The sequence below is a fragment of the Toxotes jaculatrix genome, chromosome 15 (assembly GCF_017976425.1).
Source record: "Toxotes jaculatrix isolate fToxJac2 chromosome 15, fToxJac2.pri, whole genome shotgun sequence".
In the NCBI taxonomy this organism is placed as follows: domain Eukaryota; kingdom Metazoa; phylum Chordata; class Actinopteri; family Toxotidae; genus Toxotes; species Toxotes jaculatrix.
This window is the reverse complement of record NC_054408.1, coordinates 13,137,892-13,164,803: the sequence shown is the minus strand read 5'-3', so window position 1 is coordinate 13,164,803 and position 26,912 is coordinate 13,137,892. Positions and strand designations below refer to the sequence as shown.

Sequence of the window (26,912 nt, the reverse complement as noted above, 5' to 3'; positions counted from 1 at the left end):
AGGACTGAAACTGTTTGATAGTAATTAAATATGGAGTAGGTTTGGTTTGAGCAGAATATCTTGTCATAGCTTTGATTTTTTTTTTGTGATGTACAATAATGCGACACCACACATTAGAGGAAAGCATCATCTGTTAGACAGTATACATTCACTCCACGGTTAAATGTTTCCAGGCAGCTGCAAGAGATAATAACGTCTCATTAATTCAATGAGTGGGCCTCTGAAGGACTGACTGATGTATGTGCAGTATGTATGTGTAGGGGATGGTCACTGTCACGTTAATGGAGCCTGGTATCTAGGAGAAAACTGACAGCAAAGAGACCTTTGTCAGCTGCTGCTTTCATTAGGGTGCTCAAACAGATGTTGTTCTTTTTCTTCTTACATTTTTGCATTTCTGAACTGCAGTCCATAGTGAACTGTTCCAAGTATATTTATTCCAGCTTATGTTTCAATATAACTATAAAAATAACACTTTAAACATTGTTAAAAGTGCACATCACTATAAACCACTTATTTTTGTTATGGAACATATTTCTGTGTTTGGCAATATTTTTTATAAATTGACGACATTATTTTCAAGCTGTTGCAAGAAAGGTAATTCATTAACACATACATATTTTCCAAATTCTGAAAAAGCCAGATTCTTTATTAAACATAAATTGAAAGCGAGAGACAAAGTGAGAGACAGTGCTTGGATTTCAGCCCTCTGAAGCTTCTGCCAAGCTCCCGTAACAATGACGTATTAAAATTTCCTGTTCAGCTACTTAAAAAAACATTTTACTGGCAAGCTGGCTAATCTAAAGATGTATTTCACATAATTTCATCATTGAACAATGCAAGGTTTCCAAATGGCTGTACTCACTTAAAAGGGAGAACAGGTTTACTCAGGGTTCGTGACAAAGAACAAAAGATCTTCTTGCAAATAAACACTAGACATGCAACGAATTAAAAGGTGAAAATTTTTTAAATTTTTATTCAAAAAATGTCAAAGAAATGAACAGAACAAACCTTAGGAAACAAGCTACTTAAAAAAAAGAAAAACAGAAGTCTTTGGCTTTAACAAACACTATAAAACAAAAATACAGATGAAAGTTTCCTTAACTGTACAAGTTGCCACTGGCAATTGTGTGGCACAAGTTAAAAAAAAAACAATAAACTTTCATCTAGCACTATGAAAATCTTTCTTTTCTCAAGCTGTCTGTACAAAAATTTTCATAAATTAGAACTTTTTTCATATAACTTAATGACTGTTCAACATGATGGTTACCTATATGAGCAGTTTTCTTTGATGCACCTCTGCAACTCTTGATCCAGATACTATGGCACTTGGTTCAGACACCATTAGCAGCATAAACCTCACAGGACAGTATTACTTCTCAGTCTCAGGCATTACACAGAAATCTCAAGTATAGCGGCCCTACATTTGTTGCACACCTAAGTTAACTACAGAGGAAATGCTGCTGCGAGTTTGTCAAGACCCAAGACAAAGCAAAAAAACAAAAAATGTTTGTTTAAAGGAGCGCAGATCCAGTGAACACCACAAAGCTTTGTTGTTATTGTTGGTCGTAAAGATCTTACATCAGCCTCTGGAATCTATTGTCATAAAAGCAGCAGCTCTTTTTGAAACTACAAAACTGAACATGAGTAGAAATGTGTTGTCGCCCCCCCACCCTCCTTCCCATGATTACAATAATACATCATAAAAAAATAGGTCTGATGAAAATCAAAAAGTGTTCAAAACAACCTGAAAGGGAACAGCTGTATGTGGCCAGCTCCTGAGCGTGGCATTTGGTCTGGAAGGGCGGGCTGGACCTGCTAACCCGACCTAAATACAGAGGAGAAAGAAAACTCTGAGGTAGATAATTGGTCAGACTGACCATCAGGTCGGATCACAGGCTTATTGGAGGACACCTTAATCAAAAACCCTGCTTTAATCTATTATGATCAAATTTAGTGCTATGTCCTATCAGATTGCAATCATAGCACCATCTGTTCATTGTTTCAATTGTTTTCTTTTAAACTTAATATTTACTATAATGGTGCATGTAAGTATGAATTCATCTGTGGCACTTGTTGGATCCAGGCCTTCCTTCATGCTTGTGTGTGTTTGTACTGTACTAACACCTATGAAAACTGAATGCAAATGTACAAAAAAGGCACACTGTCCAAACTGCAATTTAGTTTGCAGAGTCACTTATGTCTTGGTTAAAGAGACAAATGATGCTATTCCCTCACTGTACTAGCACACAATCTTTGGTGAAATAAACTACAATTGAAAGTGCCAAGTTTGTTTGTTTCTTATCAAAGAGTGAGGTGCAATTAAATACACATATTCATCTCATCTCATTTTACCCCCCAACTCAGTTCTATTACAAGGCTGTGATGAGTTGTTTTTTTTTTCACAATCATGAGTTCATGTTTTCCTCTTAGTTTTTCAAATAAAAGTGAAAAAGACACACCCCCATCAAAATAACAATTTACATCATCCAAAAAGACAAAAGCATGACAAACAAATAAAATACATTAGTCCCCTCCCTTTCCCCTAACCCACCAAGATCAATTTCAGCTACTCTACAATACCAAGTATTCAAAAAGGCAAGATTCAAAAGGTTATCTTTCAACAGAATTTCACCATTTCAACATCCAGAAACATGTAGGGCCTTCTTACTAAATAAATATTACATCCAATAAAATCATCAGATGTTGAGTCATTTCATTCAAAACATTGTTCTCTAAAATTACCTCTACTTTTCTAGCAGTCCTGGGAGGGAAAAAGCAAAAACACAGGTTTTATTTTATTTCTTTTTTTTTTCGTCCTATGTGGCTGATTTCAAAGGTGACAGCTTTTGCTTATTACCACTGTCTGTGGTGGTCTGTACAACTACTGTATCAAAACTATTAAGGCAAATTTTAATTAGACAGCAAGATCAATCTAAAGTACTAGGAGAAATCACTTTACAAGAAAACGACAGTTAATACTTCACCATAGCAACACTCACACAGCAAGCACAAAAACGGCATTTTCAAAATGTCTGGCTGAAAAAAAAATCGTCAGGAAAAAAAAAGTATTTGGAAATATTAACAAAAGACATATCAAGACTATCATGCACTTGGAACAACTAGTCACATGATTCTTCCTTGTATCCTGCAGCAATCCTTGGTAAAAAATAAACGTTCTAGTATGAAAATAAAACTTTGTCAAAACTTTTTTTTTTATATAGTTTGAAGCATTGGATGAACTCAGATATTCTCTCTGAAAATTATACCAAAAATAGTCTCACTTAAACATTTGCAGAACCTGTGCAAAAACAGTGAAAAGATCCTTAGCGTCCATTGCATTTGTAGACATGATTGTTTTAGCTGTTGTCCAAATGTTACCTCAGCACTACTTGGTTGGTTGGTATGAATATGGGGAATGATTTCTGGATGAGTCCACTTGTGACTGTGCACCATTTTCCTGGAAGAGAGAATGAGATAACCCAAATTCTTTCCCACTGCCATTTTGCTAACAATGAGCTGCTGTTTTAAATGAATGAATAAGGTTTTATACAAGTAAGATAGCACTGATATTAAAACATACCTCCACAGGAACAGGAGCGGTCTGCATGTGTGCATACTGTGGGATATATGCTCCTTGCATAGCTGTGTTGGCGGCCATAAACTGCACAATGAAGAAGAGAGACATTATCATATAGGGATTGTATTCTTTATCTATATGTTTTACAGTTTAATGAAGCACATTAAGCTTATTCTCAAATAAGTATAATGTGTGAAGTCATTTCTGATTCCATGCAGCACTGTCTCACCGTTCCTGCACTACCCAGAGAGAGGTGACTCATCTGCTGTGTGAGGGGGGCCATCATTGAAGCAGGCTGCAGTGACATAGATGGGTCCATAGAGGGCGATATCACGGTACCCTGGAGGAAAAGTGTACACAGGTGAGAGAGGAATGCGTGCAGCTGGTGGAGTAATCTCTCTGTAAAACTCAAATACTTTCCAAAAATCTGAGTGAGTAAAGATTATTCAATACCACAGCAGTTACGCCTGAATTTCAGGCAAAGAGAAACTGTATAATCTCAGACTTTTCATCTCATGCAAACAGCAGAAGGTGAGTAGTCACAAGTTGAACAAGTTGTCTATAAGCACCTTGGCTGGCCTGATGCATCTAGCAGTGTTTTCTCGTCTACGTTGGCTTGTTTTCAAAGCAAGAAAGGACTCCTCTATCTCAATACAAATCCATCTGCTATAAAATATTCGGCATCTGTCATCAAATGCGCATCTTTATATAGCCTCCCTAAAGCAGTCGTTTTTACATTCCTATACAAACACTTTAGCACAGTAAATCCTCAAGGATCACTGTCACCTTATGTGTAACTACAACTCTTCCATATTGTGTCTGTTTGTTTACAGAAAAATGTTTTTATTCTGTAACAACCACAGAGACAAATGTTTTTATGAAATTTAAAAAAAAAAAGAAAAGAGGGAATGTGATGAATACAGTGATGATGAGAGGATGAAGAGATTTTGCTCTTACGGGGTGCTGCATGATGTACTGTTGATGAGGCACCCAGGATGGATTCTGCACCTGGAACATCACACAAACACACTCTGTAAACACATTGGTACTAAGCAGCTGCTATTTCCAGAGATCACATGCTACTGTGATTGGCACAGAATCAAGCATGAAAGGCCACAGCGCCCTTTGTCACATTTAACCTACACTTCCAAAATCCCAGGGGGACATGTTTCTGGATCCCGATGACACATGGTTTATAAGCATAAATGCTGAAATGCTTTTTTTTTAAGTATTACAAGTACTGTTTTTTTTTATCTTTTTTATCAGAGCTACATCTACATAATTGAAGAGAGGCATTCAAACCTGGTATGTTGAAACCGGAGACATGTAAGGAGATATGGACGTTTGAGCAATCATCCTGTTTGAAATGCTGTATGCTGGTGGGAAAAATCTGTGGACACAGGATAAAGTGTATTTCAATAAAATAACTAAGTAAATTAGGTACACTGAAAAACACTGGACACAACAGTGCAATCTCATCTGTTGTTGTAGCTCACCCATTTTGCATTGCAGCCGCACTGGGGTCATACGTGAGTGTCATTCCAGCCTAGAGGAAAAGGACAGCACAGGTTTGACAGCTAAAATGAGGCATTCAACTCAAACACTTAACCAGCTCAACAACGTTGTACTAGAGTCTGTTCTAACATCTATTATGCTTGAACCTGAATGAGTGCGCCCTTGACTACACTGGACTTTACAATGAACAGCAGAGAGTATAACCAGGCCTACAATAAAAATCAAAAGCACTTCAGAGTGACAGATATGATACTATACATGTCATGTATTCCTTTAGATGACTCAACAACATTATACAATAATAAAGTGTTTTTCTGTCAGGTTGTAATCTTTGTCACATCCTCTGTTGTTTATTATATAACACCTTAGGTTTATCCTTTTTTATTCCTATCTGGTCATGGATTCACTCAGACTTCTCACTGCATCCTGGCCACCACTTACCAGTCTCGAGTCACCGTCCCTTGCCCAACCCCGACCATTCTGGGCGAATTTATTCTGACTTTGTCTCTTTTTCTGCCCTCCATCAGCAAACTTGCACAGCAAGGGTTCAGAGGGTGCTAAAGACAGAGAAATGGTGAAAGAATAAAATAAAAGGTTTGTCTTAACCAAAGACTATCCCATAGCTAATGCTGTCTGTCACTGCTCGCTATACAGTCATTCACTCCCTGAAGCCTGGGAGAGCACATTTACTAGCCAGCCTTGGAACACAGACATCTAATTTGGCAGCTGTGGAGCTGTAATCCCCTCCCCTTCCTAAAGGAGGAAAGGCCAGCAGAGACTATTTCAATCTAATAATCCAATTAAAAAGCTTAGAGAGGGAGTGGCGGCCACACAGAGCAGCTCTCTCTCTCTCTCTCATTTTCTTTGTCTGTTTTATGCCACTTAGGGCTGAGTGTATGTGAGCTCTTTACCAGCAGACACACTGACTCCTGTTAGAAGCATGAATCAGCTGGCCAACCACTTCATCCTGTCTATACAACTCCGCCTATTAAGACTGTGCACATTATAGTCATCATAGGACAAATCCTGTTGTTTTCTTTCACATGTTCTTTTCATGGCATGGCAGTTAAACTACATCATTTTACATTGCATGTCTGCAGCGTGTGTCCACAAAAAAGATAATTATATAGTATGTCTTACCTGGAACACCTGCAGGTGTCTTAATATACTTTCCATTGAAGTGAGAAATGACTGCATCACATTTTTCAGTTGACTCCATCCTAAAGTTATAAAAGACAAACAGAGCACAACTACATCAGCAATAGCTGCAGTAATGAGGGTGAGCGGGTGCTTTCCAAGACCTGCTTCCTTTCTGGGTGGGTGGAAAAGGTGGTTCAAAATAACAGAACTTTATCCGTGTTTATCAAATGTACATATGTTATGGACTTGCGCAGTCTTTGCCATTTTTACCACCCAGACCCATTAGTGCACACCCACACACACAAACATCCCTATGATACATTATGATATTTTTGTTTTGTCAGTCATGACCCTGGCCTTGTCTATCAGGTATTTCTGTCAAACGTCAGGTTATGCAAGTACGACTGGAGGAAGCCAGCATTGCCACTATAATTAAACCATCCAGTCATTGTGAAACAATTTTTTAAAGGAGTTTCTATTTGTCCATACAGGAACTGTTCTTTCTGCCTTGTTATCAACAACATAGCTGTTTTTTTCTAGTTATTCATTTTAGACTTGAAACACATTCTATATTATTGATCTGAGAGATGAGAAATCACCAAAACCTTTATAACAATTTGAAAGGTGTACTCAGTGTGATATTTTTAAATGTTGCTTTATTATTGGTAATTGGTAAAGAATAGTAGCCTTGATTTCAATCCTGTGGTCTCTTCCAGTTTATGGTTGTAAAGGGGCCTAATTTGGCCACAAAGTCATCCAACAAAGTTCCTGATCTGATCTAGTGGTAAACTATGTAAAATCCTAATTAGAGCCCTAAATAGAGGCTTGTCAGTTATCTCAGTTACTTTGATACTTTGTGCTTGGTCTGGTCATAACACTGTTATATTTGGCGTAGTTTAGACATATTGATGTTAAAATGCTACAGCATATATAGCACCAAGAAAACAACCTCTTAATATTGTTTCAGTTGCATGAGTCATTGACGGTAAATTGCACAAGTAGCTGACCTGGCAAAGCCCACACCTCTGCTGGCTCCACTGGAGTCTCTCAGGATGCGTGTGGATATGACCTGGCCAAAGTGCTTTAACATATTCTCTAGCTCCTGCTCATCCACAGACAAAGGCAAGTTGGAGATATACAAGTTTGTGGGGTCTTGTTCTTGTTGCTGTGTGGTCAAAAAAAGAGAGAGAGAGAGAAGCCAGAGGTAATGTAATTACACTATTGGAAATTTCTTTGAGCATCACATTCAAATTGGCTTCAGTAATGTAGTAATGTAAAGAAGAAGGAGGAATAGAGGGTGGAAGGAGAAGTTTCCTTACAGTTCCATTTAATTTATCCCTAGAAATAGTTAAACATCCAATACACTTTTAATACAGACATTAGCAATAAGGTTATCATGTCTCTGCTTCTTCCTAACTGTCTCTGTTGGAGGTTTCAGGTAATCAAGGGACACTTTGTCCAGAGATAATTAGGGATTTTTATGCAGCCCGCGGTGGCTTAATTCTCACATCAGCTTTTTTCTTGCTGTATTTTAATAGTATCAGCAGAAACAAAAGGCACGGCTACGAGTCACTGGGGAGCAGCCTCTCACCATTACTATTCATCAGCTTTGTGTTGCATTCAGAGTCAGCTATAGGGCAATACTGCTTTACTAAAAGTAATGCACTGACAGGAAAAAAAATATCATCAGAGGACAATGAATGGGCCATAGTCTGTACTGTAACTAAACCCAAGTAAAGTTTTTCAGGTTTTTCAGTCAGAGGAAGTGGCCCTGAAAAGAGATGGAAGGACAGATGAGAGGATGGATTGAGGGGTGCAGGGATGTGTTTCAGCACTCCAGCTCTCAGCTCTAATAACTCAAAAGGGAGCAGGAGACCTTTAGTAATACTCCTACCTGCTTTTCACATATGGGAGTACACACACACATGCGTATGCTTGTACACATGCACAAACTGGGTCCAAAAAGAAAAAGAAAAAAACAAAAAATGCTGTTTTTTGTTTTCTCTCTTACTTCACTGTCACTGACTTAGATTTCTAGAAGGAATCTTACTTGTTGACTAACTGAAAGAGGGTCTGAAGATAAGAATGACACATTTTTTTATTGATGCAGTAAATTTAACCATAACGGCTCCAGGGATCCATAGGCACTTGCTGTAAGACTAACTGTTCCATCATTTCACAGAATTTTGAAAGAAGTACGATAAAGACATGTTTGTGCATCAAATGTGTCGCCATGCATCAGTCATTAACTGTGACTGACACATGCTTGTGGATGAAGAGCTGTTGAAAAGAGGTATGGCTGGGGAAGGGGTGTTACTCTTTGTCCTGCTACAGAGAATATAAAAGAATATAAATACTGTTTACTGAGAAACACTCTGCTCCCACTTTCAGGAGTGGTAGATGCCCAGTACAGCCTCAGTCTTATCTGTTGACCACTGAGCAGGTCCACCGGAGAACTTGGGACATTACCGGTGTCTTCCTCGAGGGCACTACAACAGTGGGAATGAAGAATGGGCATGTGCTGCTCTTTCACTTACCCCCACCCACATTTATCTTGCTGATGTAGGCATGAGACTGTGACTTTCCGGTCACAAGAAACAATACAAAACAATGCTCTTCCTGTATAAATTTCATCCACACAACTTGATAAAGCCATCTTAAAGAATTCCATGAATTCAGTTTTACCTGTAGTAATACATAATAATAATGTATACTGAGAAAGGGACGCATAAATGGTAATCAAGTATCACAAAACATTCGCTGAAATAATATGGGGTAAAAAAGAAGGGAAACTCTTATCTGGCCACTTCCCACCACCTGCCTTTTAAATAATAAAGAGAGAAAGTCCACTGAAGGATGCCTGGGCAGATAAAAAACAGGAAAAGGGACCTTTGTTGGAGAGTCCATTAAGCCCAAACAAGCTTCTCCAATGGTGAGAATAAAGCTGGAGTGAAAGGCTCACACTTTATAATGGCATTTACCTTCCACAATACAAAGATTAAACTTAGGCATGCCCCTCAAAGCTGCTCTCTTTTAATTAAAAAAAGTAAAATGGGTGCACAGAGGCATGTCAAGAAGCTCTACAGATCCCCAGACAGGGAAATGAGGGGAAGGGTTCTTCCTAAGTGCTGTATGGGAACAAATTTTCCGGGACTGGTTCCTGTTACCATAACAACACACAATTATTTACTTCCTTTTCTGATTTCAGAGACAAGTGTAATGTCAAAGGCAATATAGCCTTACTTTAAAGCCCCTCATCTGATAATCTCCAATATTATATTGTGAACAATAAAGCCTTGAATGACTGGCTGTCCACACAACACTGGGCACAATCAATCTGGCAATCTACCATGCCTCCAACTTACCCAGTGACAAAAAGAGATGCATCCATGTGTATCTCTTGAAATGTTTTCAAATGTTTTAAACATATTTGCTGCATGAAGCCTCATTAACTGAATATTCATTTTTGAGAGGTTTAAGTAAAAAAACATATATATGTAGTATCTCCCTGAAAGTTTTTTGTTAATGTATAAGAGTGCTGCAACAGTGTCAGACTCCAGCTCCTGGACAGACTTAAAACACATTCATTTGGTGGGTAATTCCTCTGGTACATCATCCTGCTGTCAGCAATATATGCTATAGTCTGACTATTGGCGCCATTCACATCTGAAACCTTTCTGTCAGCCTGAATGAGGGTGGTCGGCTGACAGAAAACCTTTGGTAACCATTAGTGATGTATAAACATGTAATACTTGGAGGGAAACGTATGCTCATCATAACACATCAGCATATTACAAATACATTTTAAAAATAAGAGCCACATTTGGCTCAGCAAGAATGTGCACTGTTTTAATCCTGCATTGACTGCACTATTAATCCAACTTGAGTTAAACTGCCTTCACTGCAAATGAAAAAAATAGAATGAGACAAGAGAGCAAAACAAATAAGGAAGAGACAGAACAGCAAGTATGGCAATGATATAGAAACGCCTCACCAATGCAGAAAGACAGAGGAGAGTTGAGCAACAATCTATGACATCACTGTAAAAATATGAGAAACAGGAAGTGGTTTCCATGTGGTGCTAAAAATCCCCACCATGTGAGTGTAAAGCTACACAGTCCCTTCTTTTTTTTTAGCCAAACAAAACCACTGAATCAAACTTAAAAAAAGGCCACCTCTGGAATCCTCCACACAACTGGTTGACTTTTGGTTGGGTGCAAAGTTCTCCATATTGTAATTGATTTATTTGAATAATTATTTTGTTTCAAATCAACCTACGTGTAGTGCCTGTTGATCCCTGGATGGCGCTCTATTCTGCGGGAGAGACACCCTGTCTACACATACCATGTTAAAAATGACCTACATAGCCTTGAGTGACTGTGTATAGGCCATGATGTACCCTTCAGGCAACCAGGAGGATATTTTAGCCAGGGATTACACTAAATGCTAAACTGGGTGAAAGAGCATGAACTTATGACCTTTCCTTCATTTCAACTCTAATCTCAAATGGTGTTGATATGGTCATGTCTCACCAAAAAACAGAGATAAATGCACACTTTAAATATCTTGTCAAAAAAAAAGTACAGTTGCTAACATGTTGACATTGAGTTTCAAGTCTAATGAACACAAACCACAACAGCCCATCTACTGTTGAGTGTTTGCAGTTACACAATAACCTGATATTGTTTTCATTAACAATTAGTACAAATTTTGTGACTGCAATAAATCCAACTGAACACATACTCAGGCTGCATTAACATATCTCCAACTATGTGTGCAGTCCTTCATTAAATGCATGTGCAAAAAGGACACAGTCTCACCTTGCAGACGCTTGCATTATTCACAACCAAACTGAGACTTGCAAACTGCAACAACCTGATGCACATGTGCCACATTTCTCTGAAATATGTAGCAAAACACCTCAGTAAATCTGGTGATGAAAAGTGCAAATGCCTAAAATCAAATACAGTTCCATACACGAGGATGTACAAATACACATTGTTTTCAGCACTGGTGTTCTTCATGATTAAAGTCGGTGATCTCTGGGTCACTGAGCAAGTGTTGGGGAGCATTCACCTAGCAGTCAAAGATTCCAGTCCTGCTATTTAATACCACAAGGATTAGGTTTAAGCTGCCTGACCATGCAGATGGAGGAGAAACAGTGTTAATGGGTGACTTGTATGGATGTTACATCAGGATTAGACTGTAATGAATCCTCACCTTTGCCATCTGAGCTTGGACACCAGTAGTCTTCAGGGCAGCCACAGCCTTCTGAGCTGAAGCGGGGCTGTCAAAGTCCACAAAGCCATATCCTGAGGAGACGAGCAGCACAGTTAGGACAATATTCTATGGCCAGCACAGACAATGGTGGAGCCACCATGCTGTGTGGGTAAACCTATGCCTCTCGTGGATGGTGATGGTCTGTGTGTTCATTTGTGCATATAATGTGTTCCTATGAGAAAGCTTTACATACACTGTGTTACTGACAAATTGTACGGTAAGTATGTGTGTGTGTGTATGTGTATCTAATTTTATATGCATGTTTGTGTGGAAGTAGCAGTAGAAAAGTGCTGAGGATGCAGATACTAGTGTGACATTCATGGCTCAGGTCAGCTCTTTGTCCTGAGGGGGGTACAAACAGGGTAAAACCATGGTCCCTGGCCTGCACTGCAGCTGCTATATTTAACCTATTCGTACTAAATTATGGTGAATATGACAGGGCTCTTTCGGATGAGAATATGGATCGCATTGGTACTGAAAGTTTAATGTGAATGCTTCTCTTTGTACGAAAGAGTTCTTGATAAAGTGTTAAATTAAAAAAAAAACCATTGTGTGTTTGTGTGTTTTTTAAAACATTTAGTCCAAACATTTTGTGAGACTTGAGGTTACACAAGGTTATTGTTAAAGTCATTTCTGGGTTCTATTTAAAATTCAGTCAGAGCTTTACAAGGTATTTAACGGTGTCCCATTTCCCTGAGAGCCTTCGATTAACTGGTATCTGTATAATCCAGAATAGAGTGACAAAGCATTCTCTTAATCTCATCAGCAATAGAGAGAATCAGTAAGTCTCTCTTTAGCCAGGTGGGCTGTCTACTAGAACTGGAACAAAACCAACACTGTCATTCAGTAGAAAGAGGAGGAGTCGCCCTTCTCTCCAGGAACCACCCACAACAGTGACACCAACAGACAAGGGCTGCGGCTTAAAATAACATGAGCTGGGAGGCAGCTTCAAGCAGCCTGGTTGTCTTGTCTCCCAACGTGCCCAGATCCTCTGAGACAACCCCATAGCTGCTAAATGACCTGAGGTTTAGGCAGAATTCACACACTGAATGTCTACTTATTTTGTGAAGTGTAAAAGTGATATTCTCTCTCACAGCAAAGTGTTGAATATGCAACAGGGCAGTTCTTAAAATGGAAAAAGAGGGTTGGAGAGAAAACAATGTCACACACCTTTACATTTGTTTGTAGTCTTGTCCAGAATAGCCTTCGTTGATACAATTTTGCCATACCTAAGGGAAGAGCAGAAAGGCGAGGCATTGTTCGAAGGATTATATACCAGACAGATCCAGTTATAAAACACACAGAGAGGGAGGGTTGAGCAACAATCTATGACATCACTGTAAAAATATGAGAAACAGGAAGTGGTTTCCATGTGGTGCTGAAAATCCCCACCATGTGAGTGCAAAGCTAAACAGTCCCTTCTTTTTTTTTAAGCCAAATTAAACCACCGTATCAAACTCTATAAAGAGTCAACAAAGTCTCTCTTGGGAGAAGTTGGGTCATTTGGGTACCATCTTGGTAAGGACCCTGGGTATTTGGAATTATTGGTCTCCTACGTTTTTATATGGGGAGTCATGTATATGTAAAGTTCTGATGTATAACTACTGTTTCCATTTCATATTTAGGAGCACAGGTCATCTGCATACACCTTAGGGATTTTCATGGCACACTATTTTCATAGAAGGCAACTTTTTTTTAACGTACTGATACTAAAGGGCTGCCTCACACACACAGATTAGGACATTCAAAAGTCTCTTCAGGTTCATGCCATTGCCATGGTTTCAAACGAGCAGTATGCATGGTATGCATGCAGGCCACAGGAAAGCACTAGTGGTAACACTGGAAAACACTGTGTTACAACAGTGTCTTTTCTTAAAAGAAGCTTTGATGCGGTAACTGTTACCTGAAAGTATCGAGGTGAATGGGTAAAAACCTCAAACACATTCTGTTTCTCTCTTTTTTTTTTTTTTTTACCACAGAAAGAGTCTAAATAGCTGACTTTTAAAATTGCTGTTTTATAAAAATTAGAAATTTTGATATTTGTTGTACAGTCCCGACTGTAAGTATATGGACAGCTAATTTAAGTAATCCATGAAACTAGAGGAGGTCTAGTTAAAATATGCGAGAGCAACAAAACTGGCAAACCGAGACTAAATCCTGTGACAGATGTTTAAATAAAGGCTGCAAAACTGATTGGCTTTCAATTGGGTGCTAAGTTCTTCACAAAGAAATCCATTCATTTACAATATAATTATTTTGTTTCAAACCAACCTATTCTGAAGATTTTTTTTACTCAATAATGCAGAGAGACATTGTGTCCACACAGATCAAGTTAAGAATTACCTATATAATCTACACTGACAGTGATATAGCCCACAATGTACCCTTCAGTCAACCAGGAGGATATTTTAGCCAGGGATTACACTAAATGCTAAACTGGGTGAAAGAGCATGAACCTATGACCTTTCCTTCATCTGAACTCTAATCGCAAATCATGTGTGGCTTCAGCATGCTTGCTCTTAGCACCTTCAAAATGTAGTAAATGTAAATGCACACATAGTTAGTGGAACACTTGGTATTTAGTGTGACTCTGTGACATTTTGAATGCACAAGAAAAAAAGGTCCTGTTTGCCCACATAGCTGCACACAAAGTGGTAAAACAGAACACCCGAAGCTTTATGTTCTAAAGTCAGCATTAAATTGTGTAGATAGGGCCTCAGAAAATAACATCAATGAAAAGTCCAAGGCACCAGGGTGGTCTCTCTGCTTGGCAATTATAAAGCATTCATTGCACAAAGAGAGCTGTGGTCAAGCCTACTGCTGACAATATCTCCCCTTCATCCACACACATGATATATGAAATCTCTGCTGCTGTGCCCCACATGCTGTCAAATAGCTCATCATCTACACTCTGTCCTTGTGTGGTCTTTAAGATCTTCTTTTTTTCATATTCAAATGAAGCCTGCAATACTTTTGCATTTGTTATAATCTCAAATAGAAACTACTCAATTTGTTTTACAAAGCGTAAATAATTAAATCTTAAACCCTTTCTTGGACTATTTTACAGACCAATAGGGCCCAACTTATCATTCAAAGTCTTATTATTAAAAAGGAAGAAAATTTCCAATAACAATAAATTGTTACAATAAACACTATATAAATATTCTCATCTTTCAATAAAATAAGCATCCAACTGAGCTAGTAAGATGGCATATTAACATCTTAGCTTTTATTTTTTCACACCTTATTTGTATTTTACCCAATGTAAATCAATAAGTGACTGCCCCACCAAATTAAAACTCAACTCTAAACCTAAGTAGGCCAAGAAATCAATGGCTGATCAATACTAGATAATGATGAGAGGAAGTGTGGTACTCACGGCTGACAGAGCTTGACCAGGTCATGGTCTGTGGTTGAAGGGGACAGGCCTCGGATGTAGAGGTTTGTTTTGCTCAGCTGGTCCCAGCCTGCAGTGCTACTGCTACTGCTGTTGTTAGTGCTGCTGTTGGTGCTCGGACTGGGTGGAGCCATGGGGTGTGACGATGGGGCAACGTGTGGCTGGAACAGACAGGGAGACAGAAAATCTAGTTTGAATTTCAGTTCAGGTCGGGTGGTAATTAAATAATATTGTGTACGGTCCCTCCATATAATAATCCTGTACCAAATGTACCATAGCAAGATAAAAACGTGGCTCACGTCAAATTTTTCATTATAAGATCTGACACTACAAAATGAACAAGTTAAACTTTTTACCACGTGATTGTGAATACATTAACAGAAAACATGAGACTGAGAAGCGCTTAACATCAACATATATAATGAGCTCCTGCATCTCTGCATGAAAATTAAGCCCAAAACAGCTCACTATGTGCCCTCCCCAAGTCATTCATATATAGCCACATATTAGATGCGTCCATCTTTGCAGATTTCTTCTTTACAATGTGAGGATTGTGGTTTTACAGCGCAGTGATCCATATCTACAGAGCAATCTCCATCATGCCTTCACAGTCAGCACAATCAGGGTCCACAGGGGCTTGTAGCTCTGACATCAGTGTCACACTGATGTCAGACATGCTGCTGTGGGGTGCTGAATAAGCTATTTGGAGGTCAAAATAAAAAGTCGCCTATGGTCTAATTCCAGACTCCTTAACCTTAATGCTCCTTTTAATAAAATAGCTTTGATTTTCAGAATGGTTGGAGAGGTGTCAAGTATGACTGTGTATCTTGCCCCTAATATAATAATCAAGAAGTGAACAACTGTTAATACATTTGTATTCTTCATGAGATTATATAAAACATTGTCAAACAACTTGAAGTGCAATTTCCAGTTTTGGTTCATAGACTAAGTATTGCTTCTAAGAGCAGCAGAGGGTAATGGGGAAAAAAAGCAAAAATCCATCTGCAATTGTGCAACTTTGTGTTTTATATATACGGGACACAGATGTCCTGGTCTGAGAGAGCTTTCTCCTTCCGGGATTTGTCTTCTTTACTATCTGACACTGATTACCCGCCCCCCCTCCTCCTCTGAGGAACCACAAGCTGAGAGGAAGATGATGGAATTCCAAGTATGAAGTGGTGACAGGATTGAGCAACTCAAGTCTGGACTTCAGCCTAAAAGGATCTTCTCTTGTGATTTGCTCGTTGACTGCTCCGCATGCCTTCAATGTGAATAAAATTTCTCTTTCTATTATTATTATTAGAATTATTAGTATTAGTATTATTAGTATAGCACCTTTTATACTAGAAGCGCTGCTCAAAGTGAAATTACATGACAGAGTTACATTTCAACGAATGCTATAATTAATGTCACATAACATGGAATATAAAACCCACTTAATAATAAAAATAATAAGATAAAAATAAAGATGATAACAGAATACATAAAATACATTAAAATTAAAATGACATAATAATAATACAAAAATAAAATAAAATTAAAGATTAAAAAATTTAATACAAAAAATCTACTAAAATACAACAGGAAGGAAAAAAAGGAGTGCAGCAATGCATAAATGCAAAGCAAAAACAAAATGCAAAAAAAAAATTTCATCAGGAAAGTAAAGAAACAGTTAAAGGTTAAAGTGAAGAGATATGTATTTGATTTTATTTTAAAATATTTAGCAAGCTGGCTTGCCTGATATCTATCTATCTTTAGGGTGGGGTAATAGACAAAGGCTACACCCCCTTTTTCTTTCAGCTGTTGCTGGTAGCCCCCAGTAAACCAGCAGCAGATGATCACAGTGTTCTTGAAGGCAAATAGTTAACAAGGGAGTTACCAATGTTCCTTGGTCTTAGCCCCTTCAGGGCTTTGTATATTAGGAGAGCGAGAAGAAATCAGTTATAAATGTTACAGGAAGCCAGTGCAGAGCAGCTAAAACTGGACTAATGTGCTTTTTCCTCTTAGTTCCGGTTAATAGCTGAGCTTTAGTGTTTTGAATGAATCTCTCAGTAGTTTTTTTGTGAGGCCAGTACAGTAATCAAATCTGCTAGAAATAAAGGCATGACCCAGTTTCTCAGCATCTATTTGATTTGTAGATGGTCTTTACTTTGTTTCTACGGTGGAAAAACAATGTTTTCATCACCTTGTTAATGTGGGACTTGCAGCTTAGATCTGAATCTAAGATAACACCAAGACTTGTGACCTCAGATTTAATACAGGCAAATTAATTTCCTCAGCTAATTAAACAGCATTTCTTTCTCTTTTTTTTAAAGGGCCCAACTAGTAGGATTTCAGTTTTGTCCTCGTTTAACTTTTTATTGCTCATCCATTTATCTATTGCCAAAAAATGGGTAGTAATGGAGTTTACAGATGTAGAATCAGAAGATGTCCAATTATGTATCATTCACATCATCTTTTGCCAATTTTCTGAAAATTCAGTTAAAATTTGCAATACATTTGGATAGAAACCAGACCATTGCTTAACCATGGTGAGATTCTTTCAGTCAACCTATTTTTAATCTTTAGTATTTATAACAGATGACAAGGTACTGCTGAAATTTTCAACCATGCCATTTAAAGAGCAGTCCCATCTGTATGGAGAACTCTGGTTCAGCCTTGCCATCTAGGGATCGCTTTTGGACCAAAACTTCCTCTTTGGCTTTTGTTAAGATCAGGTTGGTATAAAAAACACACAGGTAAGAAATAGGTCATTTAAATACTGAAACATTATTAGTGTTTAACTTTGGTTTCATTGCTAAATCTTGTATGATGAGTGGCTTCATTCGTTGGGTGAACTGTAGGCTGCCCAGTAAATTCACAAGCTTTGGAGTCATTCTTTTTATTACTATCACTGCTTAGGTCTCCATTCAGGATTAATTTATCATATCTAGTGATGACACATAACATAGGCTCTGAGAGTTCCTGTAGAAATAATGATGAATATATTATTATATTATTATAGATATAATGTAATGATGAGAACTGGAAATTCTGCTTTTGGCTTAAGAGCAAGATATTTAAATGGTGTGAATTCACCCAGGTCAATGTTATTACACACAACCCGTGTAGAGAATATGGCTGCAGTCCCTCCTCCTTTCCTGTTCTGTCTGATGGACTGATAAAAATTATAGTTTGGAGGACAAGCCTCTATCGGTGTTACTACACCAGAAGTGCTGTTTTGCCAGGTCTCAACTAAAAATATACAATGCAAATTCTTTTCAATGACGAGATCATTTACCAAATACAAAAAGGATTTGGTAGCCAATGATCTTACGTTTAAAAAAGATAACTTAAGCTGTAAGGATTCTGTGACAGGAAAGGAGACTGATCGTGTCTGACAAATTTAAGATTACTGAGACTGGTACTACTAGATGGTCTGTGACTGATTGATATCTGTGGTTATTATTGTTAAACAGTTCATCAATTTGACTGAACTTCAGCATGGCAGCTTTAAGTAAGTCCTTGATTGGCAAATGGGAGAACGGGTGTCGCTGAGTCCCTATTAATGCCTTGGTTGATGTGAAGCAGAGGGTCAGATGAGTGGGGACAGATACAGACTTTCTGTCTGTGTGCACTGTCCTTCGTGCTTATCTACATATTCTTGTTTGGGTATGGCACCCCAAGTACATGACTTAAGTTGGCATTGAGATTAAAGGGTCTTCATAGTCACAAAAGATATTGAAATTATCAATAAATTTTATCCCATGGGTGAGGCTCGCCTGATGTCAGCCATGTATTCAGGCCAAGGAGTCTGCTAAAACACTGGATTCCTTTCCCCAAAGTTGGAATGGGGCCTGAGGGATGTTGCATACTGTTGCATCTAACAGTTGCAATTTTTTCTCCAGTAGCAGGGGAAAGTATTTTTTAGGATTTCAGAGCTAGTTTTCCTTCACTGATTGTCAAAAGACCCAGCATGGATAATAATCCTCAAATTACTTGGATGTGTAGAAAAAATAACTGGTAACGGCTCTGTTAGCTCCCTGACAGGTGTGTCAGCCATAGTTAGATTTTCAGTCTCTGCCATTCTTCCATGCTTGCTAATCGAGTCCCCAATCTAAATAGTGTCTGGGTTATCAAGCACTGGTTTGGGAGCCATTTCTTAGGTTTTGGTTAGCCTCAGTGCTAGTGGAATGATTAGTTTTTGCGGCTGACGACATCAGACCAAGACCTTGCTGGTGCTGATACTTTCAGCCTAGTGCCATTGCTGTGCCACTAAGAGTTCTCATTAGGTAAGGCTGGTTTGGGAGCCTCAGCAGCTAATCCAGTAGTGTTAGGATAGGGAAACATGTCAGCCAAGTCCATGACAGGATGCTCTACATTTGATGTAATCCCATTTATAAAAATCTGTGTCTGTCCCTTAGCATGCCACAGAGTCCAAGAATTGCTCAGTCTTGCATCTTTGATGCAGGTTTTCTTTAAAACTTTCCTGTGTCCCAAAAATAAACTATTTTTTTGTTCATTCCCCTATAGATATTGTCATAGGCACCAATGTAACCGGTAATTGCTCTCTTTGGAAGAATATTTAGGAAATTAGAAAATGTAAGCACATAGTAAGCAAGAGCTGGGGAAAACTCAAAAAAAATTTCTCCAACCTGACCACCTCCACCCAAACCTCTAGTCATTAGCAGGGACCCGATCACAAAGTTAAACTTATTCCCTGGGGAGATTTCATACAACTGAAGTATACGGCCCCACTCTTTAGTAAGAACCACAAAGACAACAGCGCCAATATTGCTGCTGTTGCTACTTGAAATTTGTTTTCCAATTCCTGGAAAATTAAAAAAAAACAACAACTTATCAACAGACAATCAATGTGAAACACGTCACAGTTGCACTCATGACTAGAACTCATTTACAAACAACAGAGCCATGACTAAATTTTCATGATTTTTTAGTCATTACAAGGAAACCTGAATCACTGGTTAGAATACTGTCAGGCCAAACACTTACTTAACATGAATAAAACTCGGCAGATATTATATTATCATTCTACTTCAGAGACACTGCACCTTCTTTAACATTGAAACAGTGTCTCTTAACCTTTTTATGGTTTTCATCCAATCACAAGAAATAACACAAGTCTGAAATTACAACTTACTTCTCTTCATCTCATGCTCTTCTGAGAAGCACACACTCAAGAGTTATCTTGGGTGTTTACTTTTCAGGCATGAATTTGAGGTAGACCCTACAGAGATAAAATAAGTACATTTATTTCAAGTTTCTTTATGTTTGTGACTTGAACAATAACAGTAATAAGTTGACTGTAACAATTTTATTTAACTTTAAACCATTGACAGTCACTGTCGTCGCTGTCCCAAATGCATTTGTGAGATGTAAATACATTAAACAGCATGCCAAATAATTACTCCTACTAAAAAACAGTCTAACATGCATTACATAAATTTCAGTCATAGTTTATAACATACTGCATGTAGCCTATCAACACACTACAGAAGGTGGTCTTTAAAGAAAATGCCTGCAACAGAGCCACAACCTTTCATTGTCTGGGGTTCAGATGACTGCGACTACCCTTTTCTGTGGGACTGACAGTAAATTTAGTTTTCATTCATCTGCCCGACCACTTAGATGCAGGACTGTGACAGACTGTGATGGGGAGAGGATGGCATCTTATCAGCCAGTTCCAGACCAGCAGAGCCCGTCATATCCGAGCTGGAAATACACAGGGCTTCCAGTAACAGGCCTCGCCCATGGAGCTCTAGCCACAGGATAACAGCATGAGCACGACAGAGTAAATATGCTTATTCAAATCTTTTGGCTAAGGGGAGTTTTAAAAAAAATCTATATGTAACTGGGACAAAGTGAATGCACCAGTGGGCAATTAGTCAACCATATTTTATAATTCTGTGCAATACAGATAAGACTAATACTGCAAACAAATGTGGTGTATGAACAGCATTTAATGGAATGTATACCTCAAATATTTAAGGTAACCTATGGCCCACTGAAGGTGAGTTTGATCAAAAACTGAAGCCAACCAATCGGTTTAAACCAAACAACTATGGAAACTGCTTTTGTTTGGTTGATTTTCTGTGAAGTGGTGTTAACGGCCAGCTCATGTGTATTACATACCTTTAAAAATCCTGAATATTAAATGAGGGTTGCTTTTGGGAAGGGTTAGCCTGCTGTTTTACTAATTGGACAGTACAGCCATAACATAAGCAAAGCATCAACTTCAGACACATCGGCCTATATCTCTCCAGCAGTATCAGACCTGGACCATAGCCCGAGCAGCAGGTATTCTCATTATGCATAATGGCCTATCTGGATTTTACATCAGACGCAGGAACACAACACTGCCATTTCAAATGACATTAGTCAAAGTTAGTTTTCTGTCTGTTAGTGCGTCGGTTATACATTAAGTTTATACAGGCAGCGAGCTGCTGTAAAACAGACCTATTTTGCGACTTTAATGGAGTCAGTTTTGTGGACAGTATGTCTTAAGGCTAGTCTTTGGTAAATATTTGCGTGTTTACCTGTTTACGATACGGAGTCCTTAGTGGGTTTCCAGAATTAGCAAAAATCATCCTCGGTTCGAAAAGGGAGGGTATTTTTAGTTAAGCTACAAATTTCAAGCGAAATACATCAAACTCCTCGTTTAAGTAGAAAATTAGTTGACATATGTATCCTCCTTACTCCGCTAAAGGACACAAAAACAGGTTTCTACACATACTAGCCGTATACATATCCTTATTGTCGTCGACTATCCAGCAGCAGAAACCACCGTAAATTGTCCCAACTTCGACCGCCCAGCCCCTTTGCCTTGACTGGCTTCATTGATTTGCAGTCGGCGCTGCGCAGGACAGACGCTGCTACGGTGGGAGAAACCATTCCGCCTGTTGGTGTAGGGGTAGCTTTTCAACGGTGTTCCGCAAAATCTATTACAGTTCGTTTATCTTCGGTTGAATAGACATTTTAAAGAATATTTTTGTTATAACTGAAAACACATCCTGTCATTTGCGACTATCTATATTTTCTTGGTTGTCTAAAGCGACGCTGTTAAGAAGTTGTTTTCACCTCAAACACCTTTGCATATTAAGAGAGGCATACCAAACATTCCTCCGTGCGGCTGCTGGTCCTGGCTGTGATATTCTGACAAGTTTCATTTTTGCCTTTAACTCCCACAGTTGTATTAAGGATATAATCAGGTGGCGTGCAAGTAACATGCATTACTGTGTTTTGGTATAATTATAACTATTAATCGCAATGAAGGATTCTATATTTAACGTAGGCGGCAATCTACCTGTGATCAATAATCTACAATGCAGATGGACGTGATAAATGTGTGGTTTTAACAGACGCCTGATTAAAAAAGAAGAAAAAAAATTTAGAAAGTAAAACTTATCACTCTCTTGTTCGTTTAATAAGAGATCTTAAATAAAATGAAAACAAATAAAACAGTTTGTGATATAATTATTACATATTTATCAAGAATGAGTGAAATGGGACAAATGTTTGGTTCACAGTTGGAGTAAAGAATCAACATACCCAAATAACAAAACAACACGTTTTCCTAATTAAATCAACAGAGTGTTCTTTTGGGAACGTTTCTTTTTAGCTGTACCCTCCTGTAACTTTTGCCCCACCCCAATACAATGGAGATGAATGCAATTTCACTTGTGGTGCACTGAAAAAGACATCTGGAAAACTCCACGTAAGGATATTGTGTCTTCCCAGACACAGTAGCCCAGGTAATCAGTTGTAATAAATAATAGCAATTGTAATAAACTACTTCCACTCCAGTAAAGAAAATACTGTATTTTTCTGTTTTTATCAATTGCAAATTATGAGACATTCAAAAGCTTATCCAGGTTGAGTGGTACCTTATTTCTGGGAAGCAATGTTGCTGTTGCATTTTAAGTGCTTTAGCCTCCCAAACCAAATTCCATTCACCTCCACTGTATTTGGTGAAAGGAGTCTCAGTGGTGGATATTACAAAACCTAAACCTCCAAGCTACATGTATGGCTAGAACCCAGAGGAAATTAGGTTAACAGATCTTTTAAGCATTGGGTTTCACAGTAGCTTACAATTTTGTTGAAAAAGGTGCCTTCTATTAAGGATTGGGAGTAGGACCCTCTTAATGTGAGTGATGGGTGGTTGCGATGCTGGTGTTTGTTTGTGTGGGGGTCTTTATTGGAGCAGGTAAGGCGGACAGGCCGGGCTATAAATCAAAGGTAATCTACCCTCCACTGTCACCCGCTGATTGGAAAACCAACAGTGGTGGCAGAAAATGTGAATTAATGGCGACCTTCAGCAAGGTGCAAGCGCCATGCCATGCTATAACCATGGTCTTGCTCTGCCTTTATAGTCTGCCTAAAGCACTGAACCTTCTAATTTCAGTTTGGGTAGCAGCTGTTTTGTGTCGCCACTGTTAGCTAGAACAAATAAGATGATCCAAATTAAATATCACCTTCATGTTTTTCACTTTCACTTTGATGAGAATGCAATAACAAGAGAGAGCATAGCTGAGAAATGCTCTGCTTTAGCTGTGAAATTAAACAGGAGGGTCCCTAAGCCTTACTAATCACTGAAAATATCCTGAGCCCACAATGACATCAGTGTCCTGTTACTGCAGGCAGCGGCACAATGTGTATGCACTGGTGTGATACATGATATATCAACCTAAATGAAACCAAAGGTCACCAGCAGAGCATGTAGAAAAGTTCACCAGGCCAACAGGAGTCAATGGGTCAGCACTAGAAGAAAGGGAGAGAGGTCTGATTCAGCACTCTGCCCAGGGTACTAAAAGGGGGGCAGGGTAGACAGAGAGGCAATTGAAACACCACCTTTTATGAAACACTGAAAGGAAAGGTTATCTCTGATCCCTGTGTAGGCCTGTAATAACACCTAAACCTAAACATGTGTCTATTATAAATTAATGTTATTATCACAGGTAGAATCATTCTGAGTTTTTGTCTGCACTGTAATTAAACAGTTTCTGCTGATTTCCATTACACAAACCAGGCCTGGAATGAATAAGTCATTAAATGTTAAGCCTACAGTGTATAGAATATATTAAATCATTAAATCACTTCAGGCAGGTTGTTTTGCTGTGGAAGGGCAGCCATTGCCAATAGAAGAACAAACAGATATCCAGAGAGCGTGCTGTTCCTTAAGATCTGCTTTCATTCTACAGATGCAGGTTTAGATTGTGCATGTGTAATCATTCAAACAGGCACACACATGCATAGATGCAAAGATTACAAGACACAAACCCATAGACACACAAGCTCACACTGACACACACACAGACTGGGTATTTCCAAGGGAAATAAGAGTGAGGTTATTTTAGGACATTGTGCTATTTGTTCTCACTCTTCCCTGAACTAATGAAAACAGTCTCTACCAGCAAATAACTCTGAGGTATATGAAGAAAGTGTTGCTCTCTGTTTGGTCCTCAGAGATTATAACAGCAATTACAGTCTCACAGCTCAATCTGTGAAAGGCAGAGAGAGATGTTTCTTCTCACTTCCTCTCTGTGTTAGATTCCTGAGAAGTGGCACCACCACAGTCAGTGCTGCAGAGAGTTTTAAGCAGTTCCAGGAAGCTTTTTAGTAACAGCTTCTTACCTTCCTGCCTGGATGGAAGGGTTGGGGCATGTCACCCCTCTTTGGCAGCAACAGATTAATTTCCTCTGACTTTTGACTGTAAATTAGCCACAAAAGAGAGTTGTGACTGCCTATGTGTGTGTGTCACATGAAAAAGAAAAGGCCACATTCACAGCTCTGGTCTTTAATTGAGGTGCGGGTGTGGGAGTGGTGTTCATGACAGTCCTGCTCAGTTATTCAAAAATGAATGAGTCACTTTACTGCTTTCATTTAATAATCATCAACTGAGAATTATCTTTTTGAATGCCTGAGAAATGAATTATACACTATGGTTAGATATTTGAAATGACTGATGGTCTTTCATTGTGTTTATTACAAGATCCTTAGGAATCCCTCACCACACAGTACATAATCTGTGTTTGATTTACAGCAACAGAGAACTCGGATATAATCACCCTGGCGAGAGCAGCACTACCATACTTTGCCAAATTCAGTGCACTCTGACGTTTAGGTGAGAAGGTCCTTATAGTTAGGAAGAATATACACCTTTGGCATTCTTGAAACCTATCTCTTCATTCATATATGTAAAAAAGACATCCGTAGGATGCTGTAGCTGTAGGACATTTTATTTTGAAGCAACTTTCGTAGCCTTTATGTACAAAACATGTGGCAAGGCAATTTTTGAATCCAGAAGCAGCAAACTGAAAATCTCACAACTTGATGTGTGTCTGATGTGATCATCTTTTAAAATGTCCTATATAGGGGTTTGTATGATGAGGTGGGTTGTGTTCATATTTCTATCAGACATTTTTACTAACATCTATAAAGCTTTTTCAGTGCATTAGAGGAAATACTTGACAGCAGCAGGAAAGGTTTTATTGTTGAGCTTGCCCCTCATTTTGCTCATGTCAAATGCCCCGAGAATGAGAGTCATATGGGTACAAAGGCAGTTCTTTCAGGCCTGAACACTGACATAAAGAGTAGCACCACTGAGCTGTTTCATTGTGTACATTCTGCTGCCAGGCAACTCTCCAAACTTTATTGTAAACATTGTATGGTGCTGTTCAGCCTCAGCATAATGCCATTGTCCACATTCCCACCACGGCATTAAATGCTTGATCCTTGATACTGATTTAAAGTTTACTTTGGTGAAAGCAACCTGCTTTTGGCTATCACCAAAATGTTAACAGGTTATCACCACCTTGCTGAGACTTGTTATCTCTGAACAGTCTATATCCGTAAACTGTAAAATCCGCCTCTTTTTTCTTTTTCAAAAATAGTCTTGACAAAGAACACTAGAATAAAATCGGCACAGTCCATTCTCCAGAAATAGTATTTACAAATGTTATACTTAAAACTGTGCAGTCCAATTCATTATTAAGATAAATACATATTTATTTTGGGTTAGGCAAACCAAGAAAGCCCTCTGTGTGATAACATTTATGGGGATCACAGTAGGAGAAATGGACACAGTAAAATGTTGTTCATTGGTTTACGTGCCACTATGGCACTCTGTTACCATGAAACTAATAAAACACCAGAGATGTCCCAAAGAAACAAACAGCCAGCCTTGTCACTTATTTTACAATAATACTTTATCTGGTAAATAGTTGAATAATCTCAGACAAATCTTAGCACCCCTTGTAATCATAAGGCCTGGCATGAATGAATGGCCCCATTCTATTGTGGCCATTCACTGATGATGATTCAGGAAGTGTGTCTGAGGATCCACTAATGCACCAAAAAGTATGATTCCCACCACTCTCATAGTAGCATAATTTATAGCATGGTCTGTGTTTCCGGTTGCTGGTAGAGATTATCTATCTGGAGCCTTGAGTCTCCTGCTGATAATATTTTCATGAGCTTGTGTAATGGAGAGCACTAGTGGGCTCTTTATATGAGATTAGTCAGGGACTTTCCTCTTAACCTCATACACCCTGTCACTTTTGTTCCATCTGCACTTGCTTTTTGTACTATTCTCTACCAAGCCACATAAGCAACCTGTGCTCTGCCTTACAGGACCGTTATCTTATAGTGGGTTGCTTTAATATTTTAAGTTACAAAAATTTACAAATTTACAGTTACAGTTACACAAAATGGGGCATGTTCTGGAGACCAAATACCCTATCTATGTCACAGCTGCAACAACCAGAATCCAGCTTTTGCCTACTGCGTTTGTTCAGGTATGAGATCTATTGTGAACATCCCACATGCATCATCAAGTCAACCCAATTCCTTTAAAAACCCCAACACTGTACCTTGGTTTGCAAGTCTTGGGAATATTGAGGGATCAGTGTTGGTTCCCACTTTTTCCCATGAAGACAGACACAACACAACACCACATTCATATCTTCCGTATGTCATCCTGTGTGGGAAACACACACCGCTGTGACC

At 38.7% G+C, this 26,912-nt stretch overlaps 1 protein-coding gene across 4 annotated transcripts; it reads right to left on the bottom strand.

The window, feature by feature from the left end:
* Positions 1-677: 677 nt before the first annotated feature.
* Positions 678-21,736, bottom strand: LOC121194030 (RNA-binding motif, single-stranded-interacting protein 1). Of its 4 annotated transcripts, XM_041056529.1 has the most exons (14): positions 21,446-21,736; positions 14,892-15,070; positions 12,683-12,741; positions 11,453-11,544; positions 7,240-7,397; positions 6,233-6,312; positions 5,534-5,649; positions 5,074-5,123; positions 4,880-4,967; positions 4,535-4,585; positions 3,807-3,917; positions 3,581-3,661; positions 3,379-3,457; positions 678-1,825 (listed from the first exon to the last, which is right to left on the bottom strand). In XM_041056529.1, exons 1-13 carry the CDS (start codon positions 21,494-21,496, stop codon positions 3,386-3,388), a joined length of 1,188 nt encoding a protein of 395 aa, XP_040912463.1. In that variant the 5' UTR covers positions 21,497-21,736; the 3' UTR covers positions 678-1,825; positions 3,379-3,385. The 4 variants fall into 4 exon arrangements, with proteins under 4 accessions (XP_040912463.1, XP_040912462.1, XP_040912465.1 ...); XM_041056528.1 differs by lacking the exon at positions 678-1,825 and having other exon boundaries at positions 1,950-3,457; XM_041056531.1 differs by lacking the exons at positions 678-1,825; positions 21,446-21,736 and adding an exon at positions 20,050-20,121 and having other exon boundaries at positions 1,950-3,457.
* Between the last annotated feature and the right edge of the window lie 5,176 nt (positions 21,737-26,912).